Here is a 27,807-nt window from a genome sequence, read left to right as displayed (position 1 = left end):
CTCTCTACCTCTTTCTGCCCCTCCCCTGCTCGCTCGCTCTTTTTCCTCTCAAAATAAATAAATAAGCTTAAAAACAAAAAAAAATTACCATCAATATTCCTTAAATAAGAAAGGGAAAAAATAAAAAGGAGAAATTGGGTTATAATTTGAGTTACAAAGAATACAGTCCCTGGTTAGTATGTGCCACTGTATACATATTAAGGTAATCGATAAAACATCACAATCAGCGTTTAACATTTCCCCCTCCCGCTAGTCATTTCGTGTTCCTGTTCTCCTCAGCCAGCACCTCGTAGTCCTTCTGGTGACGTGACTCACGCCTTCGTCCTGAGGGGCCCTGAGTGGCGCTGCCTCTGCAGGGCTGTGGCCGCTGTCCTCTCTACTCCGCAAGCAGGACTCCTGGACGCACCGGCAGAGTGTCCTGAGCTCAGGGTCCTCCTCCTGGCAAGTCGGGATCAGTCACTGCAGCCGGGGGGGCGGGGGGGTCCCCGTGTCCCAACAGCAGAGCGTGTGTGTCCCCGGTGGAAGCGTGCTCCCTGGGAACGGAGCCCCCGACTCAGCAGAGCCCAAAGCCGTGGGTTGCGAAGCTGGGCCTGGGAGGCACGGAGATGGTTGGCACGGGGGTCCCTCCCCTCCCCCTCACCCCTGCGCCTGAGCTCTGACCCCACCTGTCGGCCCTGGCTCCGAGCACACACCGGTAGGCCCGGCACCCAGCCCTCTCCGTGTCGCCAGCCTGCCGCTCGCTGCGGCCAAGCCCGCTTCCTCCACGGCCCTTACTCCCTCCAAGCCCCTCGTAGCGCGTGGCACCTTTGTGCCAACCCCTTGCCGTAGGGAAGCTATTGCCACGTCTCCCCTTAACAGGTGAGGCTGGGCTGCTCTGGAGGGGAGCTGAGCAATGCGCCAGGGCCTGTGCCCAGGTTCTTACCCAGCGTGCCCCTGGCACCTTTGATGGGATGCCCCCCCGACGGGCTTCCCTGGCTCCTGGCACCAAAGGCGCAAGAGCTGGGCCCATCAGTGTTTCATCCCGCCAGTTGTGCTTGAGAACCATGGAACCGCGGCCCTCCGCAGAGACAGCTCTCCCGAGGACCCCCGCCCGCCTGCACGTCCACCTGGCAGGTGAGGCCGCGGGCCTGCTCCCCTCCTGGGCGCATGAGCGTTAGGCTTGGACGGCTGGGGCACGGGCAGAGTGTCGACTGCTTCAGCCACCCAGGCCAGCCGGGACTGGATCACCAGAAAAGCTAAAGTGTGAAAATTCCTGTGGGAGAAGCCCCGGCCTCTGATGGCCCCAACTTCCTCCTTCCTCTCCCCAGAGGCAGGTCAGGACAGGGAGAGGAGAGCTGCTTCCTGCTGCGGGGGGCAGGGAGGGCAGCCGCGTGGGCTCCAGGGAAGGGCCGTGGGGCTGTGCCGAGGGCTCTGTCCTCTGAAGGGCAGAGGGGTGGAGGGTGGGGACAGCCACAGCATCCCGTCTGTGGGCCTCACAGTCAGGAGGTGCCTTAGCGCGCTGGCCCTGCTACTGCACAACACGTGTCTGCTCTACAAGTGGCTTGTGTTGGTTCCTTACATAAGCGGGGGGTAGCAGGCACCCCCACTCTGGGAGGAGAGGTGGTAACCTCTCTGCCCCCTCCACCCCTCCTGTGTGCAGAACCCGCCTTGGGGAGATGCCCAGGGCCGTCCAGCAGGGAAGGGATGAGATGCCGGGAGGGCAAGAAGCCCCTGGTGGCTTCTGAGGGCACAGGCGGCCGGCCGACCCGCCTGCGGGGGCGCTTAGGGCAGGCTCGTGTGGGCACTCACGTGCGGTCCTGGTGATGTCCCTCCGGCCCCGACCAACTGGCCTGGGGGAAAGGGCTCAGAGAAGCTCATAAAGGTGGGAGTACCATCTCAGCCCCCGGCACTTCGGGGCCCTGCCACCTGGGCAGGCACTGGGCCGCCTGAACTTGGTGAGGACCAGTCAGACCCCTGCTCTCCTCTCTCGAGTCTTGGACATAGGACTGACCTCCTCCTCCAGGTGGCTGCGCGAGCCCGGGGGCTCCTGGTGAGCTTGAGCCGGACCCCCAACAGGGAGGTTGTGTTACCCAGCTAAGAGGACACTGGGGACCTGAGGAGCCGTGGGAAAGTTAAAGCAATGCCGCAGTGCGCGTGCTCCACACCAGCGCACATGGTCCTCCTTCCCAGCCAGCCGTCCTTCCCTGCCCCTCCCCCACCCCCAGCGAGGACGGTGGGCACCAGCTCACGGGTTACAGGTGGGGACAGAGTCCAGAAGGGCTAAATACTAGCCGGGGATGCCGTCTGGGTCAGCTGCAGCTTCTGCCCCACACCACAACTGAGCAGAGGAGAGAGGAGTGGGAGGTTCCCGGGTGCCCTCCCAGGCCGACCCCCCTTCTCCCCGAAGACCAGAACCCTTACATGATGGTAACGGCACCGTCTTGGCGGCCCCTCGCCTTCCAAGCCATCAAGCTCCACCGATGTTTTGCTCACTGGGCGTCCGCGCCTCTCACTGGTCTGCAGCCCTCTCCTCTGGACCCAGGCCTCGGGACAGGACCCTGCCAGGTGGGATGGGGGCTGACCAGACCGCTGTTCCCGCCCCCAACACTCGCCTCCTAAACAACCTGGTCCCCAGGGCCCTGCCCGCCCTCTAGGCAGCACCTCCCAGCAGAACTTTCTGTGATGATGGAATGAACATCCACTCCATCCAATATGATTGCCACTAGCTACACACTACCCTACACACACTCGTTGAGACCCTGAAAGATGGCTAGTGCCACCAGGAACTGAACTTAACATTTTATCCAAATCCAAATAGCCACACATGGCCATTACTACCGTATGTGACAGCCCAGCCCTAAGGCCCGGAGCTCCGCCACACAGACCACCGGTCTGGAGATGGAGGGGGGGCGGGGAGGGGGTGCATACACTTCCAGGCTTTTCAGAAGTAGACTGCGCCACGCAGCTGCTACTCTCAGTACCTGGCTCAGAGCTACCCTGACGACAAGCCGGGTGCGAAGCGCACAGGGCTTGGGATGCCGCTTGGCCAGCGGGTGCACCCAGGCCCCTGGGCGCCACGGCCCGCCAGTGCACAACACTCCCTCCCGCGCTTGCTGTCCGGCCCCGCACATAGCACCCATCCCCGCGCACGTCGTCCCCGGTCCCCCGCACACAGCTCTCCTGGCTCCCCAGACCCGCCTGGCGCACAGCACCCCGACCCCTCACGCGTTGCCCCCGGACCTGCACTCCGGGTCCCCCGCTCCCGGAGCCTCCGGCTTCCCTGGCCAGGCTCCTGGTATAGCGCCCGGACCTCCGGTCCCCCGCACACAGCTCCCTCGCCGCCCCGCCCCGGTCCCGTGCGCCCTGCGTCCCCCGGCTCCCCGGCCCGGCCCCGCGCACAGCGCCCCCGGCGGCGGCCGAGCGGAGCCCGAGCGGGGCGGTGCACGGCACGGGGCCGGGCCGGGCGGCTCCCGGCGCGACTTCCTGTTGTGCCCGCGCCCCGCCGCCGCCTCCGCCGCCGCCGCCCGGCGCCCCTCGCCCGCTCCCAGCGGCCCGGCGCGGCCGCCGCCCATGGATTTCACCTAGCGCGGCCGGCCATGGCGGCGCAGTGCTGCTGCTGCAAGGCGCCCGGCGCCCAGGCCGCGCCCGCCCGCCCGCCGCCGGAGCCGCCGCCCGCCCTGGACGTGGCCTCGGCCTCCAGCGCGCAGCTCTTCCGCCTCCGCCACCTGCAGCTGGGCCTGGAGCTGCGGCCCGAGGCGCGCGAGCTGGCCGGCTGCCTGGTGCTCGAGCTGTGCGCGCTGCGGCCCGCGCCCCGCGCGCTCGTGCTCGACGCGCACCCGGCCCTGCGCCTGCACTCGGCCGCCTTCCGCCGCGCCCCCGCCCCCGCCGCCGCCGCCGCCGCCGAGCCGCCCTGCGCCTTCGCCTTCGCCGCCGCCGGGCCGGGGCCCGCGCCGCCGCCCCCGCTGCCCGCCTTCCCCGAGGCGCCCGGCGCCGAGCCCGACTGCTGCCCGCTGGCCTTCAGGGTGGACCCGTTCACCGACTACGGCTCGTCGCTCACCGTCACGCTGCCGCCCGAGCTGCAGGCGCACCAGCCCTTCCAGGTCATCCTGCGCTACACCTCGACCGACGCCCCCGCCGTGAGTCCGCCGGGGCTGGGGGCTGGTCTCGGCCGTCTCCGGGCGGCCTCTCCCCGCGCTGCCGGGTCAGGGGACGGGACCCTGGGCTCCGCTCCCCGGGCACCTGCCCCGGGGGTCCGTGGCCTCTGGCCCGGCACGCCCCCGCCTGGCCCCGCAGCCCCGGTCAGGTGCCCTCAGAGATTCCGAGCCAACGCCCGGGGAGTCTTAGGAGACTTGGACGGAGCGAGAGCCCTGGTGCCGGCCGGGTGGGCACAGGGGACAGCCTGCCACCAAGGGAGGCCTCTCCCTTCAGTCGTGCAGACTGTCCCTGCTTGGGGACTAGGGCCACCTCTGGTGGGTACCAGGCAAGCCATACGTCTGCTGAGCTTGGCGCTGGGGCGGGCGGGCGGGTGGTGTCAGACCTGGAAGGGCGGCCGTGGGACCTGGGTCTTCAGAGGACTTGGGGGCACCGGATGTGCTGCATGGAGGGCATGAGGCACAGGCAGACCTGGCAGAGTGGGAGACGGAGAGCGCCGGGTCCCCGCGCACCGATCGGCCGATGCCGCAGCTGGGTGGCCCCACAGACAGGCCGCGAGGCTCTGCAGGGCTCTGGGCAGGGACCACCGTTGGCAGGATGCTCTCCCGAAAAGCCTAGGTGGCTCAGGTGGGGCACTGTGGCTGCGGCACCCCTGAACCATGGTGATGCTTCTAGAACAGAGGAAGGGCCTTTCGCGCCCGCGGCATGGGGTTCCCTGCGTCCCCACGTGGACAACACACAAGTGACACCCTCTCCCCCCACGTACACAACACGCGCGCGGCTCTGGGAGGCCCTGGGACGTTCCATCTGTCACTGCCCACAGCTTGCAAAGGGACAGGTGGTGTCGCGGCATCAGGCCAGGGGCCACCAAGGTGGCATCTGGGTGGGAAGAGCCCGGACCAGACACACACCTGTGGGCTTCCTGCCTGGTTCCTGGGAGCCCTCCGCAGGCCCTGCCCGCACCTGCTACCCTGGGCCCCCGCCAGCGTGCTGGCCCCTGCCGCCTGCGCAGGTCATCCGGGGCCCTGACAGGTGGCAGGTGCGCTCCCAGCGTGCAGTGAGAAGACGTGCTCCTCCCTGAGCTCGATCTGCGAGCTCGGAGCCCTTGTGTCTGGTCCACTCAAGACCACGACCAGAAGAATGGTGGGGCCAGGACCCTCGGCATGCTGCTGGGGTTCGGGTCCGGCCAGCAAGAGTGGCCGTTGTCCCTGGGCTTTCTGTGGCCTGGGTGCTTGGAGCAGGGACGGGCGCCACGGTGCCCACACAAACTGTGCAGCCCTGAGAGGGGGTGACAGGGGCCTGGCGCGAAGCTAGATCGCTTGCAGAGGACAGAGCGTTTGGCGCCTGACCTCGGGCACCCACCGTCACGCACGAAGGCCACGGGGCTCGGGGTCCCCTTCTCTCCCTGGCTCGTTCTAGGAGTCAGGCCTAAATCCCTCAACCTGCCCCTGTGCCAGGTGAGCATGCAGCTTCCTGGGAGGCCCTGCCAGTGGGTCCCCCCTCCTCCAGAGTCAGTTTGGGGTGCTGCAGGCTCTGGGACGTCTCTTGCCTCCCCTTCATGAGTCCCGCCCACGCTGCCAAGGACAGCTCTCTTCCTGGCCTGTGGCGTCTGGAGGCGTCACCAGCCCGTCCGCAGCTGAGCCTCGGCCCCTGCACCTGAAAGCACTTGGTGGCTCACCCCTGGGGCGGGGCTCCGCCTTCCTGGGGTCCGCCCCAGCCCCCCACTCCCAGGGAGGACTGTGGACCTCACTGGTCTCTGCTAGGCTAAGGGGAGGCCAGTGCTGGGCGGGCCGTCTCTGGCTGGGCCGGGTGGACAAGAGTGGGAACAGAGGCCTGAGCTGGGCGGAGCCTGTGACCACAGGGGAGGAGTCAGCAGAAGGGGAGGCTGTGGTGCTGGAGTAGGTGTGAGAGGGGGAAGTGACCTTGAAGGGGGTCTGGGGGACCTCGGGAGCCTGTCCCCAGTGAGGGCCCAGGACCGCCTGCAGCACCGTCCACTGCAGAGTCTCCTTAATGCAGATTCCTGGGTCCAGGCCCCAGAAAGCTCTAGGGTGGGGCCCAGGAGTCTGAAGTTTTGAACAGGCTCCACAGACGGGCGGGCTTCTCACAGCGAAGGGACAGAGACATAGCAGCCAAAGGGGAGTAATAAAGACACCTGTGAGCACTGGCCAGAGTCTGCCCGGAGCCAGAGAGGCAGCCCTGCCCGTCTAGGGACCCACTTGGGTCTGGGGTCCGCGTGGGAGAGGCAGCCCTTCCTGGGTCTGGGGCCTGTGGTCTGCAGGGAAGGGAGCCCTGCCTGAGTCTGCCGTCGACCGCTCCTGTGATTTCAGCATAAACCACCACTAGTGGCCGGGCAGCAGCCGTGGTGGCCAGCAGCCGTGAATCCACGGAGCCATCACTTGCAGTGGCTGTGTGTGCTGGGGGGGGGCTCCTTTCACAACCGCCCGGGAGGACCCTTGTGCACTTGGTCGCTGAAGTAGACGGGGAACAATCCAGCTTGCTTCAGTGATCGTGTGCCGGCGGAGGGGACCACGTGATGAGCAGATTCAGGGGCTTCTTGGGGCCACTCCTGTCCCGCTGTCCTCTCCTGGCCCAGAGCCCGTGCCCCCATGGGGCCCCTCCCGGCGAGGACAGGGCGGCCCTGGGCTCGGGACTTCCCTCCCAGGGTGCAGGTCGCCAGGAAGCCCCACTGTCCCCCATTCTCACCTTCCCGGCTCCCTGGCCTCGCTGCTGGCCTGTGAGAATTTGGACTTGGGTCTTCAGACCCGGGAAGCTGGGATGAGGAGCAGGGGCCCAGACTCGGCTCCCTGGGCCGCTCCTGGACGCGTGGCCTCCTGCCGGCCCTGGTGACAGTACAGGCTGCGCTCTGGCTCAGTGGCCCGCCTGCCCAAGGGTGTGGGCGAGCGACCGTGGCCAGGAGTGGCCATTGGCTCTGGAGGAGCCCAATCAGACCATCTCCCCGTGGGCCCCCAGTGTCTGCCTCTCCCACTGCCTTCCCCAGAGGCCCTGGAGAAGCCCAAGCGGGACCACGGGTCAAGGCCACTTCGCTAAGGCCCTGTTCTCTCCAGGAAACCTGCCCAGCTTCCCAGGAGCAAAGTGTGGTCGGCAGAGGCATCCTGGCCAGCTGGCCGCGTGACGCTTTCTGTGGGGCGGGGACCCTCGCGCCTCACCAGGGAGAGGGGCAGTGGCCCACTGTGATGGAGAGGGTGGCGCTGACGCCCTGCCCACTGCCCACCTGCAGATCTGGTGGCTGGACCCCGAGCTGACCTACGGCAACGCCAAGCCCTTCGTCTTCACCCAGGGCCACTCGGTGTGCAACCGTTCCTTCTTCCCCTGCTTCGACACGCCCGCCGTCAAGTGCACCTACTCAGCCGTCGTCAAGGTCAGCGTCCCCCGGCCCGGCCCACCTCCTGGCCGCCTTCTGAGAGGGAGCTCCAGCGCTGGGTGGGGGACCCCTGACCGGGGTGCCCAGGGTGGCGTGGAGGCCCTCCAGGAGAACTACCCCATCAGGGGCGTGGGGCTCCCTACCACCACGGACGTGGGATTCCCTGACCCAGCTTGTGGACTCGGAAGACCTGGGTTACCCTGATCACCACGTGGGGTGCCCTGCTGGGGGATGTGGGGCTCCCCGTCCGGGACGCGGGGCGCTCTGATGGGCGGGGCCTCCTTGCATGCAGGCCCCGTCGGGGGTGCAGGTGCTGATGAGTGCCACTCAGAGCACGTACGTGGAGGAGGAGGGCGTCTACCGCTTCCACATGGAGCACCCCGTGCCCGCCTACCTCGTGGCCCTCGTGGCCGGGGACCTGCAGCCGGCAGACATCGGGCCCAGGTAGGGCCGCAGCCCCCTACAGCCCTGGGGCCCAGCCTGCGGGGACATCCCACCACGGGCTGCAGGCGAGGCCTGCGGCCGTGGCTGCCCCGCTAAGGACCCCCACGCCGTGGCTCCCACTGCCAGGCTCCTCCCACCCCACCCCCGCCCGGCCCAGCCCGGAAGCCGGGGCAGTCACCCTCCTTAGTGTCTCCTGCTGGGGCCACACCATAGCCCGATGCACCCTCAAGCCTGGGTGGGTTATCTCCACCCAACGACAGAGGGAACCAAGCCACCCCCCTTGGCACGTGGCTCGGCCACTGCGTGGGAAGGGCCTGCGTGGCAGCCCTCACGTGAGGTGGGGTGGCGGGCAGCGGGCTGGCTGCTCCTGGAGGTGTGGGTGTTATTTAAGCCCAGAAGGAGAGGTGGCCTGAGGGGTGAGTGTGGTGGGGGCCGCTCAGCCTCTGCCCGCCCTCTCCGCCCTGTGATAGGAGCCGCGTGTGGGCTGAGCCGTGCCTCCTGCCCACGGCCACCAGCAAGCTGTCGGGTGCAGTGGAGCAGTGGCTGAGCGCAGCCGAGCGGCTGTACGGGCCGTACATGTGGGGCAGGTATGTCCTGGGGCACCTGGGGGCCCCAGGGGCTACGTGGTGGGCGGGCCAGGAGGCAGGTCCTGCTCTCCGGAGGGGTCAATGAAGTCCTGCGGGGAGAGTCCCCTGTCTGACGTCCTGGGGAAGAAGGCCCCCAGCCCTCTCACGGTCATGCGCCCGCCCTCCCTCCCGGGGCAGGTACGACATTGTCTTCCTGCCACCCTCCTTCCCCATCGTGGCCATGGAGAACCCCTGCCTCACGTTCATCATCTCCTCCATCCTGGAGAGCGACGAGTTCCTGGTCATCGACGTCATCCACGAAGTGGCCCACAGCTGGTTCGGCAATGCCGTCACCAATGCCACATGGGAGGAGATGTGGCTGAGCGAGGGCCTGGCCACCTATGCCCAGCGCCGCATCACCACTGAGACCTACGGTACAGCCCGTGGCCGGTGGGGGCGGGGGCAGGGTTGGGGGACGTGGGGGACCGTGGAGCCCTGCACGGTGTCTTGCAGGCTGGTGCCCGGGCCATCCTGGGGGCTGTGCCGGGGGCTGCGCCAGGGGCTGGAGCCCAGCCCCGCCCCGGGGGTGTGGTCCCCTGCCGAGTGTGTGTCCAGCAGGGTGGCCTTGGGTTAGCTCCACGCAGCTCAGGGCAGGGAGCTGCCTCGCACCTGCCCAGGTGCTCAGGCTGTCCCCGCCCCCTCCCGCCCTCACTACCCCCCCCCACAACTGCTCTGGTCCCCACGCAGGGGCTGCCTTCACCTGTCTGGATACGGCCTTCCGCCTAGATGCCCTGCACAGGCAGATGAAGCTGCTCGGAGAGGACAGCCCGGTCAGCAAGCTGCAGGTCAAGTTGGAGCCAGGTACCTCCCCGCCCCCGAAGACGCCACCAAGCAGGGCCTCGGCACCCCTGGCTTCCTCTGGCTGGATCCCGGCCCTAGGACGGCCGCTCCCAGGCTCCCCCAGCCTGCCACCGCCTCTTGCGGGCACTGAGTGCCGGTCCCCATGACGTGTGACCCTCAGGCAGGCCCGGCCCCATCGCTGCACGCCAAGGGCCCGGGAAGGACAGAAGCCCTCATCCCGACCTGCTCCGCAGCGCCCAGCCCCCCAGCCCCCCAGCCCGCCCGATGCGGGAGGGTGGGGACGCCGCCAGAGCCGGGGCTGTTCCCCTTGCAGGCGTGAACCCCAGCCACCTGATGAACCTGTTCACGTACGAGAAGGGCTACTGCTTTGTGTACTACCTGTCCCAGCTGTGCGGTGACCCCCAGCGCTTTGACGACTTTCTCCGAGTGAGCAGCCCTCTCCCCCGGGCAGGCCCTGCCCTCCACCCACCCCAGCCCCTCCCCAGCCCCCGGGGCTGCCTTCTGTCCTGGAGGGTGGCGTGGGGTCAAGGGGGCCTGATGGCAGCGATGCGGGGCACCACCTCCTCCCTCTGGCTCCCTCCCAGTTGCAGCCACTTGGCAAGGTCCACGTGGCCGCCGGGATGCCTCTGTGCCCACCGCTGCTCGGGTGGGGGACGGTGCGCTGGCCCGCAGGCTTTCTGAGCCCTGCCCCCACCCGCGCAGGCCTACGTGGAGAAGTACAAGTTCACCAGCGTGGTAGCCCTGGACCTGCTGGACTCCTTCCTGAGCTTCTTCCCGGAGCTGAAGGAGCAGAGCGTGGACTGTCGGGCAGGTGAGGCCGCACGTCCGTGTCCCGCAGCCCTCGGCCCCCGGAGGGACAGTGGATGTGGGGGGGCTGCTGCACGAGATGCCGCTTCTGCCTGGAGAAAGGCCCCTCGGGTTCGTCCATCCCCCCCTTCCGCCAAGCCTAGCTGGACGGCATGGTCCTCAGGTTGGGAGAACGTGGGTGAAGAGAGGAGAGCGTGCTTCGCGGCCTCAGGGGGCCCAGGAGGCTTCCCTGAGGGGGCAGCCCTTCGGTCAAGCAGGCTGAACATCAGGCAGTGTGTGCAAACGGCCTGTGGCGTGATTGGCCGGGCAGAGGGAGGTCTGTCTCAGAGCTGCCTGAGGCCAGCTCACCCACCTGTGCGATGCCCATAAAGGTGTCTCTGAGGGTCCAAGGGCTTGGGGCCGAAGGAGAGACTGGAGGGGTCTGACGTCTAGGGAGAGCCAGGACTCGCCAGAGGACGACGAGGCTGGCTGGGAGGGCTGGGCAGCGGGGCTTGGTTCCCGAAGGTTTGATGGGAGCACCAGGGGCTTTTGGGGGTGGGGAAGGGCAGCAGGCGCCCAGGGCTTTGAAAGCAGGATGTTGGTGTCCCAGCAGGTCGCTGCCCAGCACCCCGCCCCACGCTCGCATCCACTCCTTCACTCACCGCCCCACTGCACTGAGGTTGGGTTGAAAGTGCCTCACTGTTCTGTGCCCGTGAGAAGTAGGGCGGGAGGGGGCCCTCGGCCACAAGCTTGTCTTCAGCCCTCCCTACGCTCCTTCACGGAAGCCATTCCTGCGGCTCGAGGTGGCCGGTGCGGGGGCGGACTCTGGGGCCCCCAGGCCCTGGGACAGTCACACCAGGGGCACTCAGAGTCTGGGGTCACCTGGGCAAGCGGGCTTTGGGCGGGGACCCCAGGACGGCATCTCCCGCAGGGCTGGAGTTCGAGCGCTGGCTCAACGCCACGGGCCCCCCGCTGGCCGAGCCGGACCTGTCTCAGGGCTCCAGCCTGACCCGGCCCGTGGAGGCCCTCTTCCAGCTGTGGACCGCAGAGCCCCTGGACCAGGCCGCCGCCTCCGCCAGCGCCATCGACATCTCCAAGTGGAGGACCTTCCAGACAGCGCTGTTCCTGGACCGGCTCCTGGATGGGTCCCCGCTGCCCCAGGGTAGGTCCTGCAGCCGCCGGGCGGCCGGGGCGGAGTGTGCCGGCCCGGCCCTGACCTGCCCGTGGCCCCCCAGAGGTGGTGGTGCGCCTGTCCAAGTGCTACTCGTCCCTGCTGGACTCCATGAACGCCGAGATCCGCATCCGCTGGCTGCAGATCGTCGTCCGCAACGACTACTACCCCGACCTCCACCGCGTCCGGCGGTTCCTCGAGAGCCAGGTATGGCCTCCTGCACAGGCCCCGCCCCCGCGTCACCCAGGTGGCGGCGCACCCGGGAGGGTGGCTGGTGTCTGGGTTGGCACTTGGGGGCACAGGCCAGGTGGGAGGGGCCCGGACCCCCAGGCCCCCAGGGGGCTGTGTCCTCCAGAGGGGAAGCCAGGAGCAGAGTCTGCAGGTCTAGGCATACCGGGTCCTGGGCCTGCGGGCAGGGCAGCCCCGGGTCTGTGGCCCCAGGAGCATCGGAGGGTCCCAGGCTCCGGCCTCTCCCCTCCGCACACCGGCCCCTGAGCCCGGGCTCCCTGGAGACAAGGCCTCTGCGGGGGGGTGGCCTGTAGCGGGGCCCTCCCTGCCCTGGTGGGAGGTGGGAGTGCAGGCTGGCTGCACTGGTGGGGCGGGGCCGGGGTGCGGTGGGCCGGGGCTGGGCGGGGCCGGGCGGGGGCCGGACTGGGCGGGGCCGGGGCGCGGTGGGGCGGGGCCGGGACTGGGCGGGGCCAGGGCGCGGTGCGGCGGGCCGGGGCGGGGCCGGGGTGCGGTGGGGCGGGGCTGGGCGGGGCGGGGCCGGGGTGCGGTGGGGTGGGGCTAGGCGGGACTGGGCAGGGCCGGGGCTGGGCGGGGCTGGACTGGGCGGGGCCAGGGCGCAGTCGGGCGGGCCGGGGCGGGGCAGGGCCGGGGCGCGGTGGGCCGGGGCGGGGCAGAGGCGGGGCCACAGCGTGCCGACCTCCCCAGATGTCCCGCATGTACACCATCCCACTGTACGAGGACCTCTGCACCGGCGCCCTCAAGTCCTTCGCCCTGGAGGTGTTCTACCAGACCCAGGGCCGGCTTCACCCCAACCTGCGCAGGACCATCCAGCAGATCCTGTCCCAGGGCCTGGGCCCCGGCGCCGAGCCCGGCGCGGAGCAGGTCGCCGCGGGAGCGGACTCGGAGGTGGACCCGGACGCTCCGGCCCTGCTGCTCGGGGACGAGGCCCCCGGCGGCGCCATTTCTCTCAGGGACGTCAACGTGTCTGCCTAGCCCCGGCCCCCCAGACACCACGACTGTGCCTTCTGCGGCCCCGGGCCCGCCGCGACTGTGCCTCGGCTCCGGCCGCGAGCTCCCCGCTGTGGGCTCGGCCAGGGACTTCCTCGCGGCCGGCGGGGCGGTGGACCTGGTACCCCAGCTCCTTTGCACTGCAGGCCCCGGAGAGGCCAGCACGCGCCATGCCTGTCTCGACACTGACCGCCGGGCACTGCCCCCGGGGTGACAGCCCCACAGTCCCACGGCGACTGCCACACTGTGCCTTACGTCCGCCGGAAGTCCAGGCCACGCTTCCTCACGCCGGGCCTCCCGCCCACGGAGTCCCGCCCCCGCTGCTGGGGTGGGCAGCCTCAGCTGGCCCCTGGCCAAGGACAAGGACACAGACATGCCCTTCGTGTAGGGTCAGGGGACACTGAGGAGAGGGTGGACCTCCCTGGGGAGGGCGCCCCGGAAAGCCTTAGCCCCTCAGGGAACACGGGCCCCAGGACAGGACGCCTCCGGGCTGTAACACCCCCCAGGGGAGAGGGCAGGGGGGCTGGTGCTCTTTTCAGGCCTGCCTGCAGGGAGAGGCCTGGGGGCCCTGCACCGGGTCACCATGATCGTCCCATTAAACCCCCACTCTGCAAACAGCTCCCCAGCCTGTTCCTCCCCGCTCGTCTTCCGCGTGCGCCTGGCCACCCTGGCCGGTCCTCAGGCAGGGGGACGCTGATGGGGCCGAAGGGTCTTCCTTTGCACTCCAGCCGCTTCTGGCTCTGCCCTCAGAAGCCCCAGATCTTGCCCTGCAGCCCGCGGCTCTGAGGGCCAGCAGCAGGCCGACCCCCGCCCACTCCGCCCAGACCCTGGAACATCAAAGCGGAGGAGGCCACTTGTCACCACCCTCGCTCTAGGCCGTTCTCAGGAGTGGCCTCCATCCCGAGCTGGAGTAAAGGCAGGGGTGCATGCATGGGGGGGGAAGTTTGATCTTGGATGCCCAAGGGTGAACTTCCACTGGCACCACTGCAGCAGACGCTACAAGTGTGAGGGGGGCTCAGAGAAAGGCCAGGGGCTCCACCCAGGAGTCCACCACAGAGGGTGACCGGCGGGTGTGATGCAGCCACTGAGACCAAGGGCTGAGCCGGGTTCTGCTTACGATCGCCCAGCGGCTCAGCCTCACGGGGCAGCACCTCCGTCTTTTGCAGAGCCTCATGCTGGGCCCGGAAAGGACCCATCACCCGAGCCACTGGCCAGCCCCAGCCCCAGAGCCTCACTCTGCCCAGGGGGCTGGGATGGGGTAAGACTGAAGCGCCACACCCAGCCGCCAGGTCACCAGTATCCGCTCTCTAGACCCCTCCCCCCGGGGGATGGCCCGATCCCTATGTACCCAGCATCTTCTCCAGCGCAGGTGTGCGCACCAGGGCTGAGTGGGGTTCCACTCAACCCAGAAACCTGGGAACCGGAAGGCGGGCCACCCACCCTGCAGGGGACAGGCCCGCTGTAGCAACATCCCTGCAGAAGGGAGAACACAGCAATCCTGGTGCCCTGTAAGAGGCCCCTCAAGAGGGTCCACTCTTCCCAAACAAGGAGCCCTGTTGGGGCTGAGCTGCTCTCTCAGCCCCTTCCCTGCAAGAGGGGAGGTTGATGTCAAGCCTCTGGTCACACACGTTTTAGTCTTGGGCTCTTGGTCTTTGGTAGTTCGATTCTCTCAACAACACCAGCCTTGCCACAGACTTGCCTGCAGCCCCACGGCCACGGTGTTTCCCTGGCTGCTGCTGGGGGCGCTTCACGCACGCCCGCCGCTCCACCTGCCAGCTCTCTCCTGACGCTGCAAAGCCCAGAAGCAACTCCCAACTGTCACAGCTAGGGGGGTGGGGGGACGCCCTTCTCCTTGATGATGTCCTTGTCGCAGTCCTGGCTCTGAGCGACCCTCTGGGGTGAGCCGGAGCACTCCCAGCCCCGGGAGGCCCTGCGTTCCTGGCCTTTCGACATGCCTCCCCCCCCAGCTCGCAGCCCCTGACCCCCCCAGCTCGCAGCCCGGGCAACCCTTTCTGGGTCCACCTCCTCCTTGCAGTCTCTTGCTCAAGGCAGCCTGTGACCAGCACATGCTGCCACTCTCCCACCAGGGTTGTGAGTGCGTCACACATCACCTGCCTTGTGAGTCACTGCAGCCGGCGCTGACCATGTTGTGCCACCGCGGAACACCACCTGCCGACGCTCCGGCTTCCAGAGCAGCCCACCGGCCCCATGCCCACGGCACACGTGTCCTGTGTTCTGATAGAGTGGCACCCCCTACTAGGGGCTGGTTTCTAGGCCACAGGCTAATTCACGCTCCAGCAACACCTCTGAAATACGTCTGCACAAGGTGTGTTTCTCATTCGGCTACAGGCTGGTAGGGGGTGGCCTTCCCGTCACTGTCGCCCCTCAGGGACCCGCCCTGCTGACAAAGGAGAGGACATCTGGAGCACTCCAGGCACCTCGCCAGAGATACGGGAGAGCCAGGGAGGGGCTCACACTGGCCACTACCACCACATGCACAGGAGGGGGGTGACACACGGCAGTAGTGACCACACAGGGCTGAGGGCAGAACACTGGCTGCATTTTTGGGACAGACAAGGGAGCAGCCAGGCAGGTAGGAGAGTGATGTCGATGGAGCCACGGGGTGGGGCAGGGGGTGACGTCCCGACAGGGGATAGCAGTGCCCATGAGCATCAGCTCTGCTGCTGCCAAGGAAGGTGGGGCTGTGAGGAGAGCCGCCACCTGAGGAAGGAAGTGGGGAGGCCACGGGTTTGCATGTGGCGCCCCACGCTGCCAGGAGCCTCTGGTCCTTAGGGAGCCTCGGGCCGCGTCCTGTGCAGTCCAGCCCTGTCCCCAGAGTGCTCCCCACTCTCTCCAGGACTCACTGCGGGGAGGCCCCTTTCCTAAGACCAGAAGGCTTGGGTGGCCTTCAGGTCTAATGATAATGCCCAGCCCAGCACCCCCGGGAGAGCCCCAGCCGTGTGAAAGAGGGTCAACACCCGCCGGACCCAACTGCCACCCGAGGGAACAGTAGGCAGAGTGGTCAGAGGACGTGGCAACACATGAAATTAAAGTCTCCACCACGCGGGGTGGGGGGTGTGGAGTGGGGGGCGGGGGGCGGGGGGCGGCATAAACTGTGAGACCAGGATCGGCACTGGCGGGACTGGGAGATGGGAAAGAGGACCAGGCAGAGGCTTTAGAAATTGTTGTAAGTGTCAATCATGAAGATTTAAAAAAACCAATGACCCCCCCCCAAAAAAAAAACAACACCTCAGTAGAACGGTCACAAGGCAGAGAGGATTCACGGGCTGGAATACCAGGGCAGAGAATGTTCCCAGAACTGGCAAAGGAATGTAAAAGGGTAAACACAGAGACGTTTGGCAGAATTTCCTTAAGACCAGGGGTCATGGAGAGCCAGATAAAGCCACACGACGTTCAGCTTAATCAAGACACCCTCACTCTGCCCTTCCTTCCGCGGCCGGCCTTCCTTCTGGCCTTACCCCCTAACCCCCACCCCCACCCCATGCCCAGCCTCTCCTTAGCCACTGCCTCCCCTCTGCTCCTCCCCTCTCTTCCCCGTCACACTTCCCTGAGCCTGGCTCCTCCCTAACCCTCACACCCACCCCCCACCGTCACCCGGCCCACTTTCTCTGTCACCATCACCTGCCCAGACCCCAGGAGAGCAGAAGCCGAGAGCGGGAAAGTGAGGCCTCCCCCCCCCGCCCCCGCCCCCGCCCCAGGCCCACAGAAACAGGTCCCTGTTGGAGACTGAGCATCTGCACAGAACAGCCGGGGCTGGAGGTGGGCTCACGTCGGAGAACCGGAGCCCACGATGAAGGTGGTCCTCATTGTGCTCGTGACCCTAGGGCCACTTCGGAGCAACAGTTGGGGGAGGGGGGATTTCTATTAGGAGCTTGTATTATTTTTATGGAAAACAATCATGTTTGTTTCTTGTTATTGTTTACTTAAAACATCACCTGAAAAGAACTCATTTCTCTGTCGCGGAGGGCACAGTGGCCAAGGTCCGCCTGGTCTGGGGCGCTGGCGGTGTCCCGGCTCCAGCGCTGCACCCCTGGGCCACCGCCTCCTCCCTTTGGGATGTGTAAGGACCACACTCAGCGTGTTTCAAAGGAGTTGGACCCTCGGAGCCCTGAGAGGCAGAACCCACTCCTTGGAGAACTGACCACGAGGCAGGCAAGGCAAAGGCGGCCTTGTTCCAGGCCGGCCGGGGAAGATTCCTTCTGCTGGAACCTTCTAGCCGGGGAAAGGGACAGACCTGGGCTTCTAGGGCCTGACGCCCACTCAGCCTTGGATGAGCCCAGAGAAGCAGTCCATGTTTGTGCCCCTCGCTGACCGCCCCCCACAGCCCAGGACTGCGACCCTCAGTGACCGTCCCCCCTAGCTCGGGACCAGCCAAGCACTTTGCATTTTCTCATTTAACCCTCACTACCACCCTAGGTCCTCTGTACCACGGGGTTTGTGGCCACGGGCGGCCAGGAGAATCCTAGCTCAGGTGGCTCCAGGCTCCGGGACCCTGGACCGACTGGGACGGTGGCCCAGGCTCCTGCCACCCCTCGGTGTTCCGAGGGCTGCTGGCTGTGGGGCGAGCCCGGTGGAGGCGGCCCCTGCAGGCTGTGGGCCCTCGCCCCTGTGCCTTCCCCCTGACTTGGAGACTCCCCGAGAGAAAGCTTAGCCCACGCGATGAGGACACGGCCCCTCTCCGGCTGCCGGGTGTGAGAAACAGGGCCCGCACTGTTCTGTGGGCCAGACACGGCCGGTAATTCACACCCGCCAGCGAAGCTGAGAAGGGGCCTGCCCCAGCTCCGTGTCGGGCCCGACCCTGGACAAAGACTGTCCTTTAGCAGGAGTCCCAGGAGCTTCCTAAACCGGCGGGGCCTGAGGCTAGTCCTCCCGTGGGGCCCCGGGCTGCCTCACTTGGCACCACCAGCCCGTGGCACGCCCGCCTTTTCTGACTCACGTGACTAGTCACCAAGCACCTTCAAAGAAACGAAATCTCCTTCTCCGTTGCTGGTTCGGAACCTGGGCGTCCGGGCTCGCTCTCCCACCCCGGCCTCGAGTGCCTTCTTCTGAGCCCACCGCGCAGGGCGAGATCCCTTAAAGCACATCTGGGCCGCGTCAGAGCCCGGGGCTCCCCAACTGCTCACCTGTCTCCTGCACACACCACACGCTCATCTCACCCCTCGGGGCCTACTGGGGGCATCACGTGTGTCCACAGGTTCTCTGATGCCCCCTCCCTGGAGTACAGGCTGCACTGGGTGAAAGGCAGGCCATAGGAGCCAGGGAGCAGGACACCGAGCTGCGGCATAAACACACTGCAGCCTCCGCCCTCCCTTCCCTCGGATCTCTTGCGCCGGGAGAATCCAGCCGCCATGCTGTGAGGACACCCAAGTAGCTTCATGAAGGTCCACGCAAGGAACGGAGGCCGCCAGCTCCAGCCGGCCTCCGGATGGCTTCAGTGCTGGCCGACCTTTTGGCTGCTATCTCCTGCGGGCCCCTCAGCCAGAACCGCCCACCAGGGTCGCCGCCACATTCCTAACCCACAGAAACTGTGACATGACAAATGCCTTTTTAAGTTCCTAAGCTTGGGGGACACACAGCAGTAGATAATTAATAGACGTCTCTGCACAAGGTCAGTTACGTGTCAACAGATTTGATTCAAGATTTACTCAAACAATAGAACTGCATTTATAACCTATGACCAGAAATCCCAAAGTGGAGGATTCTAGCACCAGCAAGTTCAGGAGCTGAGGACGTCACCAGATTCGTCATCTGTCTGCTCCGGAGTCTCTGGAACACTGGCCTTTGTCTTCTGGCTTGTCCCTTGTGGTCACCAGCTGACCGCAGCAGGTTCTGTCCCCACACTCCCACACACAGGCATCCGAGGTGGGTTACAAGAGAAAATGCCATCGCATGTCCTTGGGAGATGGCAGAGACTCCCGGCGGCCCCCCAGAGGGCTGTCCCCATGTCTCGCCCTGAGCTGGGGCACACACCCATCTCTAAAACTTCTGACCTGGAGCCATGGAGAGGTCCAGGTTCCCTGGGTGACTTCAACTGCAGCAACTGAGGTGGCCTCTTGCTGGGGAGGCGGGGTCAGCCACCCGCTGGATCCTAACAGGATGTGGCGGGCGGGCTGTCACCTCGGCTCGGATGGGGCACCCCCCCCCAGGTGACGTGTGGGCAGGATACAAGCTTTAATCTCTGTGTCCGCATGCGGATGCAGTGCCTGGTTATTGCCCAGTGACCAGAAGCGATGTGGGGGTTGGAAGAGACAACCGCCAGCCCAGCTGCGAACCCAGAGAACACACCTCTTGAAGAACAACAGGGACGGTCATCCAGGGACAAGTGTGGGCAAAGCCACGAGCGCAGAAACTCCAGAGCAGTGATAACCTGGGGAGGGAGGAGGGGGGCAGGCAGGTTCCAGATTCCACAGAACCCGTGACACCCACAGGCTTGGGAAAGGAAATGGTCAGAGGCTGCACACCTCCCGTGGGCGGGGGGGGGGGGTGGTCAGTAGGGAGGCTGATCCTGCCTGACGGCTGGGGAAACTTTACCTTCATTCTCCTGTAACCTCCAAACAGCACTGTGACATAAGGGTGGCATCCCCACCTGACAGTGACGACCCTGAGGCTCACACTTGCAAGGGCCTGGGGTTGTGGGAACTGGGGGTCACGAACTAGCTGCCCCGGAACACCTTGCCACACCCCTCAGGCCGCCTCCAACTCCTATTAGTACTCCAGAAGCCACGGGACCCCCTCTGCATAGGGCTGGGGGTGGGCCCAAGCGGCAGAGGGGGACATAGGACACACGGGGTAAGGGCGGTGCGGGAGCTGTGCCAGGCAGGCCTAAGGCCATCTTAGCGCGGGTCACTCGCCTGCCTTTCCAGGCCTGGGCTAACGCCTCCCCAGCACCAGCTGTCTGCTGGCCCCTTCCCTGGGCATGGGCCCAGCCCTGGACAATGACATGTCTGTAAGAGGCTGCCTGCTCTCCAGACCTCGCGAGCCTGGGTGAGGGACACAGCAAAGGCCGCTACCTACAGGCCAGATCCCGGGCTGGCTTCAGTTCTGCCGCTAACCACCCCAAAGTGTTACATGGGGGAACGGCTGTCCAGCACCCCAGGCCGGGTAGGAAATTTGTCTCTTACTCCTTCAGGATCCCTGCATGAAGCAGAGCCCAGGGCCCTTCCAGATTCCCTTCAGCGACAGTGCAGCCACCGGCCTGCCAAGGAGGCGGGAGCATCTTCTGGGGGAGCTACCGCCATAGGGATGCTAAATGGTCGTGAAGTCCCAGCACCCCAGAGGCGGGTGCTGAGCTATGTAGCTTTCTTCTAGAACCACAACATCAATACCTAGGCCCCCAAATAGCGTGTGGGTGTCACACCACCGCTAGCAGCTGCCGCTCGTGCAGGCCCGTCGTGGCCTCTCGGAGGGACGAGCTGCGGCTGTCACGGGAACCTGGGGCTGAGGCTCCAGCACCGGGTTCAGTTTGTTTCCTGGCAGCAGGGACTATTCAGATCGGACGGCACAAGGGCTTCGATCCGACCAGCCTCCAAGTACTGTCCTCGTCTCCCAGCAGCACCAAGGGGCCATGCGCTATGGCCGCACATCTAGCAGGTCACTTTCCTGCCCACCAGGACCAGATGCCCGGCCATCTGCTGCGGCCTCATCCCCTTCCCCGCTCGGGATCCAGCGCGGCTGACCCCAGAGGGCCCCGAGACAGCCGCCTAGGCCCGAGGGACCCCCGCCCCCCCGCGGGCCGGTTCGGTTCGGGGAGCCCACCACCGCGACCCGTCGCCGTCTTCTCAATCGAGCCGCGGCGCTCATTCCCCGGCTTCTTCCCCCAACAGGCGGCCCGACCTACAGCCAAGCGGCGGGACGAGCGGAGCATTCTGGGAGGCGATGCGGCATGCTGGGACCTGTAGTTCGCGGCCTGGACCCCGGCAGAAGAGGCCTCTCCGGTCCCTTCGGCCCCGAAAACCGCGAGTCCAAGAGGCACCGACGTCCCAGCTCGAGCTGCACCGGCCCGAGGACACTAAGCCCGTCAGCCTTCCGGGGTGGAATCTCCGCCGGGTCCGTTCGCACACACTGCGGGGAGGGAGAAGGGCAGCCTGGGCGGTGGAAAGGTCTCGCGAGAGGCCAGCTCGGTAGCCACGCCCCCGAGGGCGGGATGCTGGGAATCCGCCGCCCGAATGCGATTGGGCCGCTGTGTCACGTGGCCCGGCGGTTACCGCGGCGACGGGACGGGCGCGCGCCCGGACGCGCGGCGGATTCGCTCTCCTTCCGGGCTGTCACTCGGGTTCCGGAGCGCGCAGGATGCGGACGCCGGCCAGGGAGCTCTTCCGCGACGCCGACTTCCCAGCCTCGGACTCCTCACTGTTCTCCAGCTTCTCCACGCCGCTGGCCCAGTTCCGTGAGGACATCACGTGGAGGAGGCCCCAGGTGCGGCCCCGGGCGCCGCTCCGGCGGGGTGCGCGGCGGCAGGGGGCCGCGTCTGCATCCGCTGGCCCGGGAAGGGGGTGGCCCGGCGGGGTCAGCCCCTCGGAGCTCCGCGCCGGGCCCGCCCCCGGCGTGCGGCCGGACCAGCGCCTGGCCCTCCCCCCGAGGAGCCTCGGGGCGCGGCGGGAGGGCCGGCCCCACAAACCCAGCCCCGCTTCTGCCCCGACGGGCGCCTGACCGGACCTCGCCTCTGGTGCGCGCCGCCCTCCCGGCCGCCAGCGGGCCTGTCCTGTGGCCTGTGTGTGCTGGTATCGCTACGCCTGTGGCCTTCTGGAAGGGCCAGCCTGAGCCTACAAAGCATTGTTTTCGGGCTTCGTGCACCCTCATTTTCAGATGTAAACGCTCTAAGGTGGCAGTTTGCAGGGATGCTCGGTCTGGTGCTGTGTTGATAAGCCTTAGAAGCAGTGTATCCGCAGAGTAAGACATGTCAGGTACCACCCACCCCTGCCTGCAGGGGCACAGTCGGCGTGGCCAGCAAGCCCTCATAGCCAGAGCAGCTGGGGTCACCTGGAAAGTGCCTGTTTGGAATGGGAGGAGGCGAGGGCCAAAGCATGAAGAGCCTTATGGGCCATGCCAGTGGGATTTGGGTTAAAAATGGGTCTTAGGCACCTTGGAAGGCCATTGAGGGTTGTAGCAGCGGAGCGATTGGACTGGGTTTATGTTTTAAGAAGCTCAGTTTTCCTGCTGGCCGGGCAGGGGGCTGACGGGGCAAGCACGCAGGTGGCCAGCGCAGGAGCGGTGTAGAGCTCGCGGTGGCGTGGAAACCGCTAGGCTGGGGCTTCGCACGGGGCGAGGGGGGGGAGGGGGGCAGGGGTTGAGAAATACTTTGCAGGGGGATTCGTAGGTCTTACTGACCAACTGAAAGTAGAGTGAGGATACAGCAGGGCTCAGGAACGACCCTAGACTTTGAGGCCGAGCCCCTGGGCAGATGGTGGTCCTGTTTGATGTGCTCCAGGACGCTGGGAGGGGGTGGGGTTTGCAGAGCTGTCAGAGGCAGGTGGGCATGAGAGTGGGGCACGCAGGACCTTCCGGGCTGGAGGTTCCGTCTGGGAATGGGGACTGTCACAGGCCCCAGGGCCCCGAAGAGAGTCTCAGGAGACAGTGGGGCTGGGGGAGAAGAGAGGGCTTGGAACTGAGCCCTGAGCGACCCTTCCGAGTCTGAGCGTGTCCCGGCAGGTGCCCTGGCAGGCACCCTCGGGAAGCAGCAGGCAGTGAGGTAAAAGGACAGCTTGGGAGGGGACTGTGGGGACGTGCCCGGGCACAGCCCCCGTTCTGCTGCCTCCAGGTGTCCGGAGGGACGAGTGCAGAGGGCTGCCTGCTGGAGGGGCCTGTGCTGAGGGACGAGGAGGGAGAAAGCAATGAGGCAGCTGTGCAAGAAGTCGGTCAGTGAAGGGGCGCCTGGGGGGAGCTCATGCAGGGGGGACAGTATGTTAGAGAGGATGGGGGCTCTCTCTGCCTTATGCTGGTGGGACTCTGCCTGCGGGGGTGGGAGAGGGAGGGGGTCATGGGAGGAGCGCAGGCTCTGGAGACAGAAGAGGGGGTCAAGTCAGGTTGCTTCTGATGAAGCTTCTGCCAGGTCATCAGCTCAGAGGGGCACAGGCAAGGGGAGCAGTACAGAAGTGTCGAGAAGAGGGGGGCGGGGCAGGAATGAGGTAGGCTGGGGTGTGGGCAGCTAAGGCTCTTAGAGAAACCAGGGTTCCCAGCAGTGGGGAGGACGCATTCGAGTTTGTCCTTGTGGATTTGAAGTGAGACCGTTTTCTAGGCCAACAGGTAGCTGTTTGGAGAAGGCGGGCGGTGGATTCATCCTGAGTTGGGGTTTCGCCACTCAATGAAGGTAGACGGAGAGGGGACCCTAGGACCTAAGCCGGACGGGGTGATGTAAAGCCGGGCGGGCTGACAGATGGAGGCTGCAAGGGGCGGCTGCTTCCGTTCCCCTCTTAGGCAATGCGGCCGACCGGAAAAGCTCCTCCCCTGCGCCTGTCACCTAGATCCCGTGTTCTTCGTTTTAAAGACTAGCCTTGGGACGGGTGTGACTGGATGGTACTCTTCATTTCAGGAGCTGTGTGCCACCCCCAGGCTGTTTGCAGATGACCCGCAGGAAGGACAGGTGAAGCAGGGGCTGCTGGGAGACTGCTGGCTGCTGTGCGCCTGCGCCGCCCTGCAGAAGAGCCAGCGCCTCCTGGAGCAGGTACCTGCGTCCTGCGGCGCTCGCTGCTCTGTCTTCCTTGCCGCTGCGCACAGGAAGGAAGCGGGAGGCAGGGCAGCCGAGCCTCCTGCTCTGTGGGCTCTGCTGTGGTCTCCCCGCGTGGCTGCTGGGGAGGGAGGGCTCTGCTCTCAGCCACTGGGTCTCAGGGCACAGACACCACATCCCCCTCTCCCCGGGGCTCCCCATGCTTTTCCGCCCTGCTCTGTCCTCCGGGGCCCTCAGAGGGGTGCATGGATGAGCAGGCGGCCCAGGGTAGGAAGGCCCTGGGTTTGGAGTAAGTTTCCCCAGCTGGTCGGTGGTGGTGGTGTTTTTTTTAACATGTTGCATATAAATTGGCAAAAGGTGATTACAGGGGTTTGATTACAGGCGCAGGGTGGAGGGCCGCCGGGAATGCCTCTCTGGGAGCACCACAGCTTTGTCTGGCTGTTACTAGAATGTTACTGATAATGCATCAAGACTGACGGTGGCGACCCGTTCAGACACCACCACCGCCCCCCCCCGCCGTGTCCCAGGCTGTGCTTGCACAGCGTAGGTGCTGGCGTTGGCTCTCAGGGCCTTGCTGGCTTTGACCCCTGTTCACAAGTGAGGGCGCTAAAACCATGGCCATCGCGGTTGTAGCTGGGGAGCGGCCGACCCGGGGCCAGACAAGCGTGTCCAGGGCAAAGCCCACCGTGTGGGGCCAGAACACCAGGGCGGGCAGTGGATGTGCCCGCTCAGGTCCTGGGGCACCGGCCTCCAGCCGGGGGCTGCTGTGCCCGCAGTGACCCGCTGTCTGCCACCGGCTGTGCTGGCAATTGGGTCACTCGTGCCCGTAAGAGTCACGTTGGTTTTGGATTCAGGTCGAGTGCTTATTTGGGACAGTAGGACATGATGGTGGCTTTAAGCTCCTGGAGACACTCGGCTCCCTCAGTGTGGCCCCAAGATACTTACACTGCAGAGTCGGTTACTTCCGTGGGATGACTGGGTTCCCCGCACGCCCCGGCGTCCGGGCAGTAGAGGACGGCCCTGCGCAGACCCGCAGGGCCCCGGGGGACGGCCCCGCTGAAGACGCGTGGCGGGCACCGTGTGCTTTGCCTCTCACGGTCTCCTTTTGCCTTTCCCCGTGCGCGGCAGGTCATCCCTCCGGGACAGCCGAGCTGGCTCGACCAGACGTACCGGGGCTCCTTTACCTGTCGAGTGTGGCAGTTTGGACGCTGGGTGGAGGTGACCATAGATGACCGTCTGCCTTGTCTTGCAGGGAGACTCTGCTTCTCCCGGTGCCAGAGAGAGGATGTATTCTGGCTCCCCTTACTGGAGAAGGTCTACGCCAAGTACGCGTGCTGGAGGCTGCAGGGTCGGGGTGGGCAGGGAGCCGCAGCTGCCCGGGTCGCCCCCGGGGAGCACATGCCCGCCCGGCCTGGGGTTTGGCCCCGTCCCCGCTGCGCCCTCTTTCTCGGCGCTCGTTTCTAAGCCAGGCGTGGAGGCGTCACCCCCGAGGGAGGGGCGTGCGTGTCCCACCGCTGGAAATGGTGGGAGGCCACCCGGGCCTCCGGGCTTGTGTAGCCTGGTCCTGCCTGAGACCACGCCCCTCGCCCAGGGTCTGACTCGAAGCGCCCCCCGCCCCCTCAGCCCGGAGGCTGCGCTGGCAGGGCCTCTGCTCCGAGGGAGGGGGGAGGGCCCTCCATCCCGTGGCCGCTGTGGGGTTTGGTCTCCAGAGGCGCAGGGGTGGGTGTTCACAGGCTCACGCCCCGCACCCCTCGCGCTCGAGTCCGCGTGGAGGCGGCGGGGCTTCGCGGGGCCGCTGTGCGTTGCGGCCTCTGAGGGTCAGACAGCGTCTGGTCCTGAGGAGTACGAGGCGGGAGTAGAGAGAGGCGGTTGAGGTGGCGGGCGGGGGACGTGGGCGCGGCGGGCTCCCTGCCCCGGGCAGGAGCTCACTCGCTGCGGCCGTGTCCCCAGGGTCTGCGGGTCCTACGAACTCCTGTGGGCGGGGCAGGTGGCGGACGCCCTGGTGGACCTCACCGGCGGCCTGGCGGAGAGGTGGAGCCTGAAGGGCGGGCCCGGCGGCCCGGAGCACAGGACCTGTCGGCGGCTGCTCGGCCTCAAGGACCGCTGTCTCATAAGCTGCTCGGTGCTCAGCCCCAGAGCAGGTGAGGGGGGGCTTCTGCTTGGGCCCCATCAGGGCCGAGTGGACAGCGACACATTTGTCCTTCAAAGCTGGTGTCTGGTGTGTGACCGCCCCTGCCACCTGCTCTCCGGAGGGAGGTGTCCCTGTTCCCCGACTCAGTGCTAGGGTGAGGCCTGAGCCTCGGCGGGGACTTGGTAGGAGACGGGTGGCGGCCACACGGGCCCCGCCGGCGACCCGGCAAAGTCAGCACGAGCTTCTCACGTTAGTGGCACTTGTGCTCATCAGAGACCTTGTTGAAAGGAAAAAAACTCGTAAACACAGCTCCTTTGATGTTTTCATGGATTTTGCTAGGTTTTTTCTCACAAACACGGGTATGTTTTGCATTTTTGTACCGTATGCCGTTTTCTCAGGTGCTGTGTAAACTGTCAGCATCTCATTTCATTCTCGGACGTGCTGTGGTTGTATTTTCCTTAGTGCCGGACCTCTAAGGTCTGTGTAGTTTCTCACGTTATAGACGGCATTACAGAACATCTTCATGTGTGAGAGCGTTCGAGGTGATTTTCGTAATGAAGCTTTTGGCCCGAGAATATGGACATTGAAATGAATGGACACGTGTGGACAGTGGAGTCGCCCGGCCTGTGCGTGAGGGCTGGGTCTGCCCCCACATTCGGGAAGTGAGGGAAGCACGCAGAAGGCTGTGCGTGACGCAGCGTTAGAACCTTCCCCGAGTCTTGGCATCAGCTGCCCCCAGGGTGGGGTGGGGCTAATTCTTGGCACTCCAGGCTTTGCAGAAATCCCGAGGCAAAGAGGGTCCCCCTGACGTGCCTCAGGCCTGAGGACTGGGGCAGACACCCAGAGTGGTGGCTACCGTGCCGTGCCGTTGTAAATAAAGCTTTTAAAGACATTCCAGAAGTTTCTTCTCCTTTCTGGACCACCATCCCCCTTCCCCAGCTGGAGTTCCAGTCACTCTCTGGCTCCTCCTCTTGCACATCTGTGTGTCCCAAGGGCTCTGGGCAAATGGAGTTCTTTCCTCTCTGGGGCCTCCAGCCCCCCTGCCCCCACGCCCGCCGCCCGCGTTTGGTCCAGCAGTAGCCGGCCGCGCCCCCAGCCAGCCTCGCCAGGGGGAGCTTGCTCCCCTCGGTCGCAGACCCGTCACGGACCTGCCGCCGATAACTCTGGTGCCTGCCCGTTTGAGACCTAGGCCTGCACCGGGGCCCTGCGGCCCCTCTCATCCGCCCGGACGAGGACCGAGTCCCCGGGAAGGGAATGACTGCCAGGCCTGTGGCGGCCGAGCCAGAGTTCAGAGTCCAGACCCAGAGCCTTCGCTGTGGCTCCCCACTGGCCGAGCCACTTCTGAGCTCACTTGTCCACGTTGGTCCACGGGGGCCTGGGTGCTGGCGTGGCCACAGCGGGTGCCCAGGCACCCTGCAGGGGAGGGGACAGAGCCGTGGGTCTGCCTGGCTCGGGGACTCCCTGCCTACCTCCCAGCTGTGTCTCCGCCAGGTGCCAGGGAGCTGGGCGAGTTTCACGCCTTCATCGTGTCGGATGTGCGAGAGCTCCGGGCGCGGGCTGGCCGGGCCCTCCTGCTGCTGCGCATCCGGAACCCCTGGGGCCGGCGGTGCTGGCACGGGCCCTGGAGAGCGGGGTGAGCGTGGGCGCCCGAGGGGCAGCTCAGAGCCTCCACGGCCGAGTGTGTCCTGGGCTCCAGGGCCCGTGGCTTGTGCCATGCCCTTTTCACGCGGTCGGGACGCTGCGCGGCTGGCCCCCCGTGAGGCCCGCCTGGCACCGGCTCGGCCCACACGTCCTCGGGAGGCCGGTTTCATGCTGGGTGCTGGGACCGAGGCAACCCCGGGCCCCGGGGTCCTGTCCAACGGGCGCCCTCGGAATGGTAGCTGCCCCGTCAGGCTGCGGGTGACGGGGACGTGGGAGTGCTCAGCTCAGCTTCCTGACCTTCACTGGTGCGGGGGTGCTGGATTGAACGAGGGCACCGGGCCCGCTCCCCGTGGCCAGTGTGGCCCGTCCCCAGAGCCGACGCTTGCTCCTGGGCCCGCCTGACATCTCTCGTTCACCGGCTCGCGGAGAGATGTGTCCACAGACGGGAGCCCCTGGGGGAGGGAGGGAGGCTCCTGCCCTGCGGAAGGGCCGGTGCAGAGCCACCCCGAGCTCTGTCCGCTGTCGGATGGCAGGCGCCTCTGAGCGAAGCGTCTTCCAGGGGCGAAGGATGGAGCCGGGTGGACCCCGCGGACGAGGCTGCGCTGCTGTCCCAGCTGCAGGAAGGAGAGTTCTGGGTGGAGGAGGAGGAGTTCCTGCGGGAGTTTGACGAGGTCACCGTGGGCTTCCCCGTCACGGAGGCTGGCCACCTGCAGAGCCTCTACTCAGGTGAGGGGAGGCCGCCCTCACCCGGGCCGGCTCGGGGGGGGGGGGGGG

General features: G+C 66.3%; 2 protein-coding genes and 1 long non-coding RNA gene across 7 annotated transcripts in view; 2 read left to right on the top strand and 1 right to left on the bottom strand.

Moving 5' to 3' along the window:
- Window positions 1-123: 123 nt before the first annotated feature.
- Window positions 124-3,111, bottom strand: LOC120229532. 2 transcript variants are annotated; one of them, XR_005527763.1, is made up of 3 exons: window positions 2,401-3,111; window positions 2,229-2,317; window positions 124-590 (listed from the first exon to the last, which is right to left on the bottom strand). It is a non-coding gene; the product is annotated as an uncharacterized LOC120229532 (long non-coding RNA). The 2 variants fall into 2 exon arrangements; XR_005527762.1 differs by lacking the exon at window positions 2,229-2,317.
- A 335-nt stretch (window positions 3,112-3,446) lies between these two features.
- RNPEPL1 (arginyl aminopeptidase like 1) lies at window positions 3,447-13,196 on the top strand. 2 transcript variants are annotated; one of them, XM_039228649.1, is made up of 11 exons: window positions 3,447-4,079; window positions 7,370-7,510; window positions 7,806-7,957; window positions 8,428-8,544; window positions 8,722-8,957; window positions 9,271-9,384; window positions 9,698-9,810; window positions 10,087-10,195; window positions 11,102-11,332; window positions 11,406-11,548; window positions 12,275-13,196. In XM_039228649.1, exons 1-11 carry the CDS (start codon window positions 3,576-3,578, stop codon window positions 12,560-12,562), a joined length of 2,148 nt encoding a protein of 715 aa, XP_039084580.1. In that variant the 5' UTR covers window positions 3,447-3,575; the 3' UTR covers window positions 12,563-13,196. The 2 variants fall into 2 exon arrangements, with proteins under 2 accessions (XP_039084580.1, XP_039084579.1); XM_039228648.1 differs by having other exon boundaries at window positions 3,449-4,115.
- Window positions 13,197-20,840: 7,644 nt separating this feature from the next.
- Window positions 20,841-27,807, top strand: part of CAPN10 (calpain 10) — a 10,403-nt gene continuing 3,436 nt past the window's right edge. The window contains exons 1-7 of one of the 3 annotated variants that reach the window (XM_039228612.1): window positions 22,388-22,452; window positions 22,833-22,904; window positions 23,127-23,258; window positions 24,390-24,586; window positions 25,212-25,402; window positions 26,884-27,025; window positions 27,593-27,759. In XM_039228612.1, the coding sequence (XP_039084543.1) occupies window positions 22,899-22,904; window positions 23,127-23,258; window positions 24,390-24,586; window positions 25,212-25,402; window positions 26,884-27,025; window positions 27,593-27,759 (835 nt within the window). In that variant the 5' untranslated portion in view covers window positions 22,388-22,452; window positions 22,833-22,898. Of the gene's footprint in view, window positions 21,014-22,387; window positions 22,453-22,832; window positions 22,905-23,126; window positions 23,259-24,389; window positions 24,587-25,211; window positions 25,403-26,883; window positions 27,026-27,592; window positions 27,760-27,807 lie in introns of those variants that run through there. The other 2 variants (XM_039228613.1, XM_039228611.1) reach the window with 2 other exon arrangements.

Source organism: Hyaena hyaena, unplaced genomic scaffold, assembly GCF_003009895.1.
Source record: "Hyaena hyaena isolate Hyena2069 unplaced genomic scaffold, ASM300989v1 scaffold_31, whole genome shotgun sequence".
In the NCBI taxonomy this organism is placed as follows: domain Eukaryota; kingdom Metazoa; phylum Chordata; class Mammalia; order Carnivora; family Hyaenidae; genus Hyaena; species Hyaena hyaena.
Note: the sequence above shows the minus strand (reverse complement) of the source record. Positions and strands in the feature narration are given on the sequence as shown.

What these genes read in the sequence shown, in the direction of transcription:
- RNPEPL1 (XM_039228648.1), top strand. Translation starts at nt 3,576, where the DNA reads ATGGCGGCGCAGTGCTGCTGCTGCAAGGCGCCCGGCGCCCAGGCCGCG. An exon ending in CCTACTCAGCCGTCGTCAAG is followed by an intron (nt 7,511 to 7,805) that starts GTCAGCGTCCCC and finishes CCTTGCATGCAG; the next exon opens with GCCCCGTCGGGGGTGCAGGT. An exon ending in TGGGTCCCCGCTGCCCCAGG is followed by an intron (nt 11,333 to 11,405) that starts GTAGGTCCTGCA and finishes GTGGCCCCCCAG; the next exon opens with AGGTGGTGGTGCGCCTGTCC.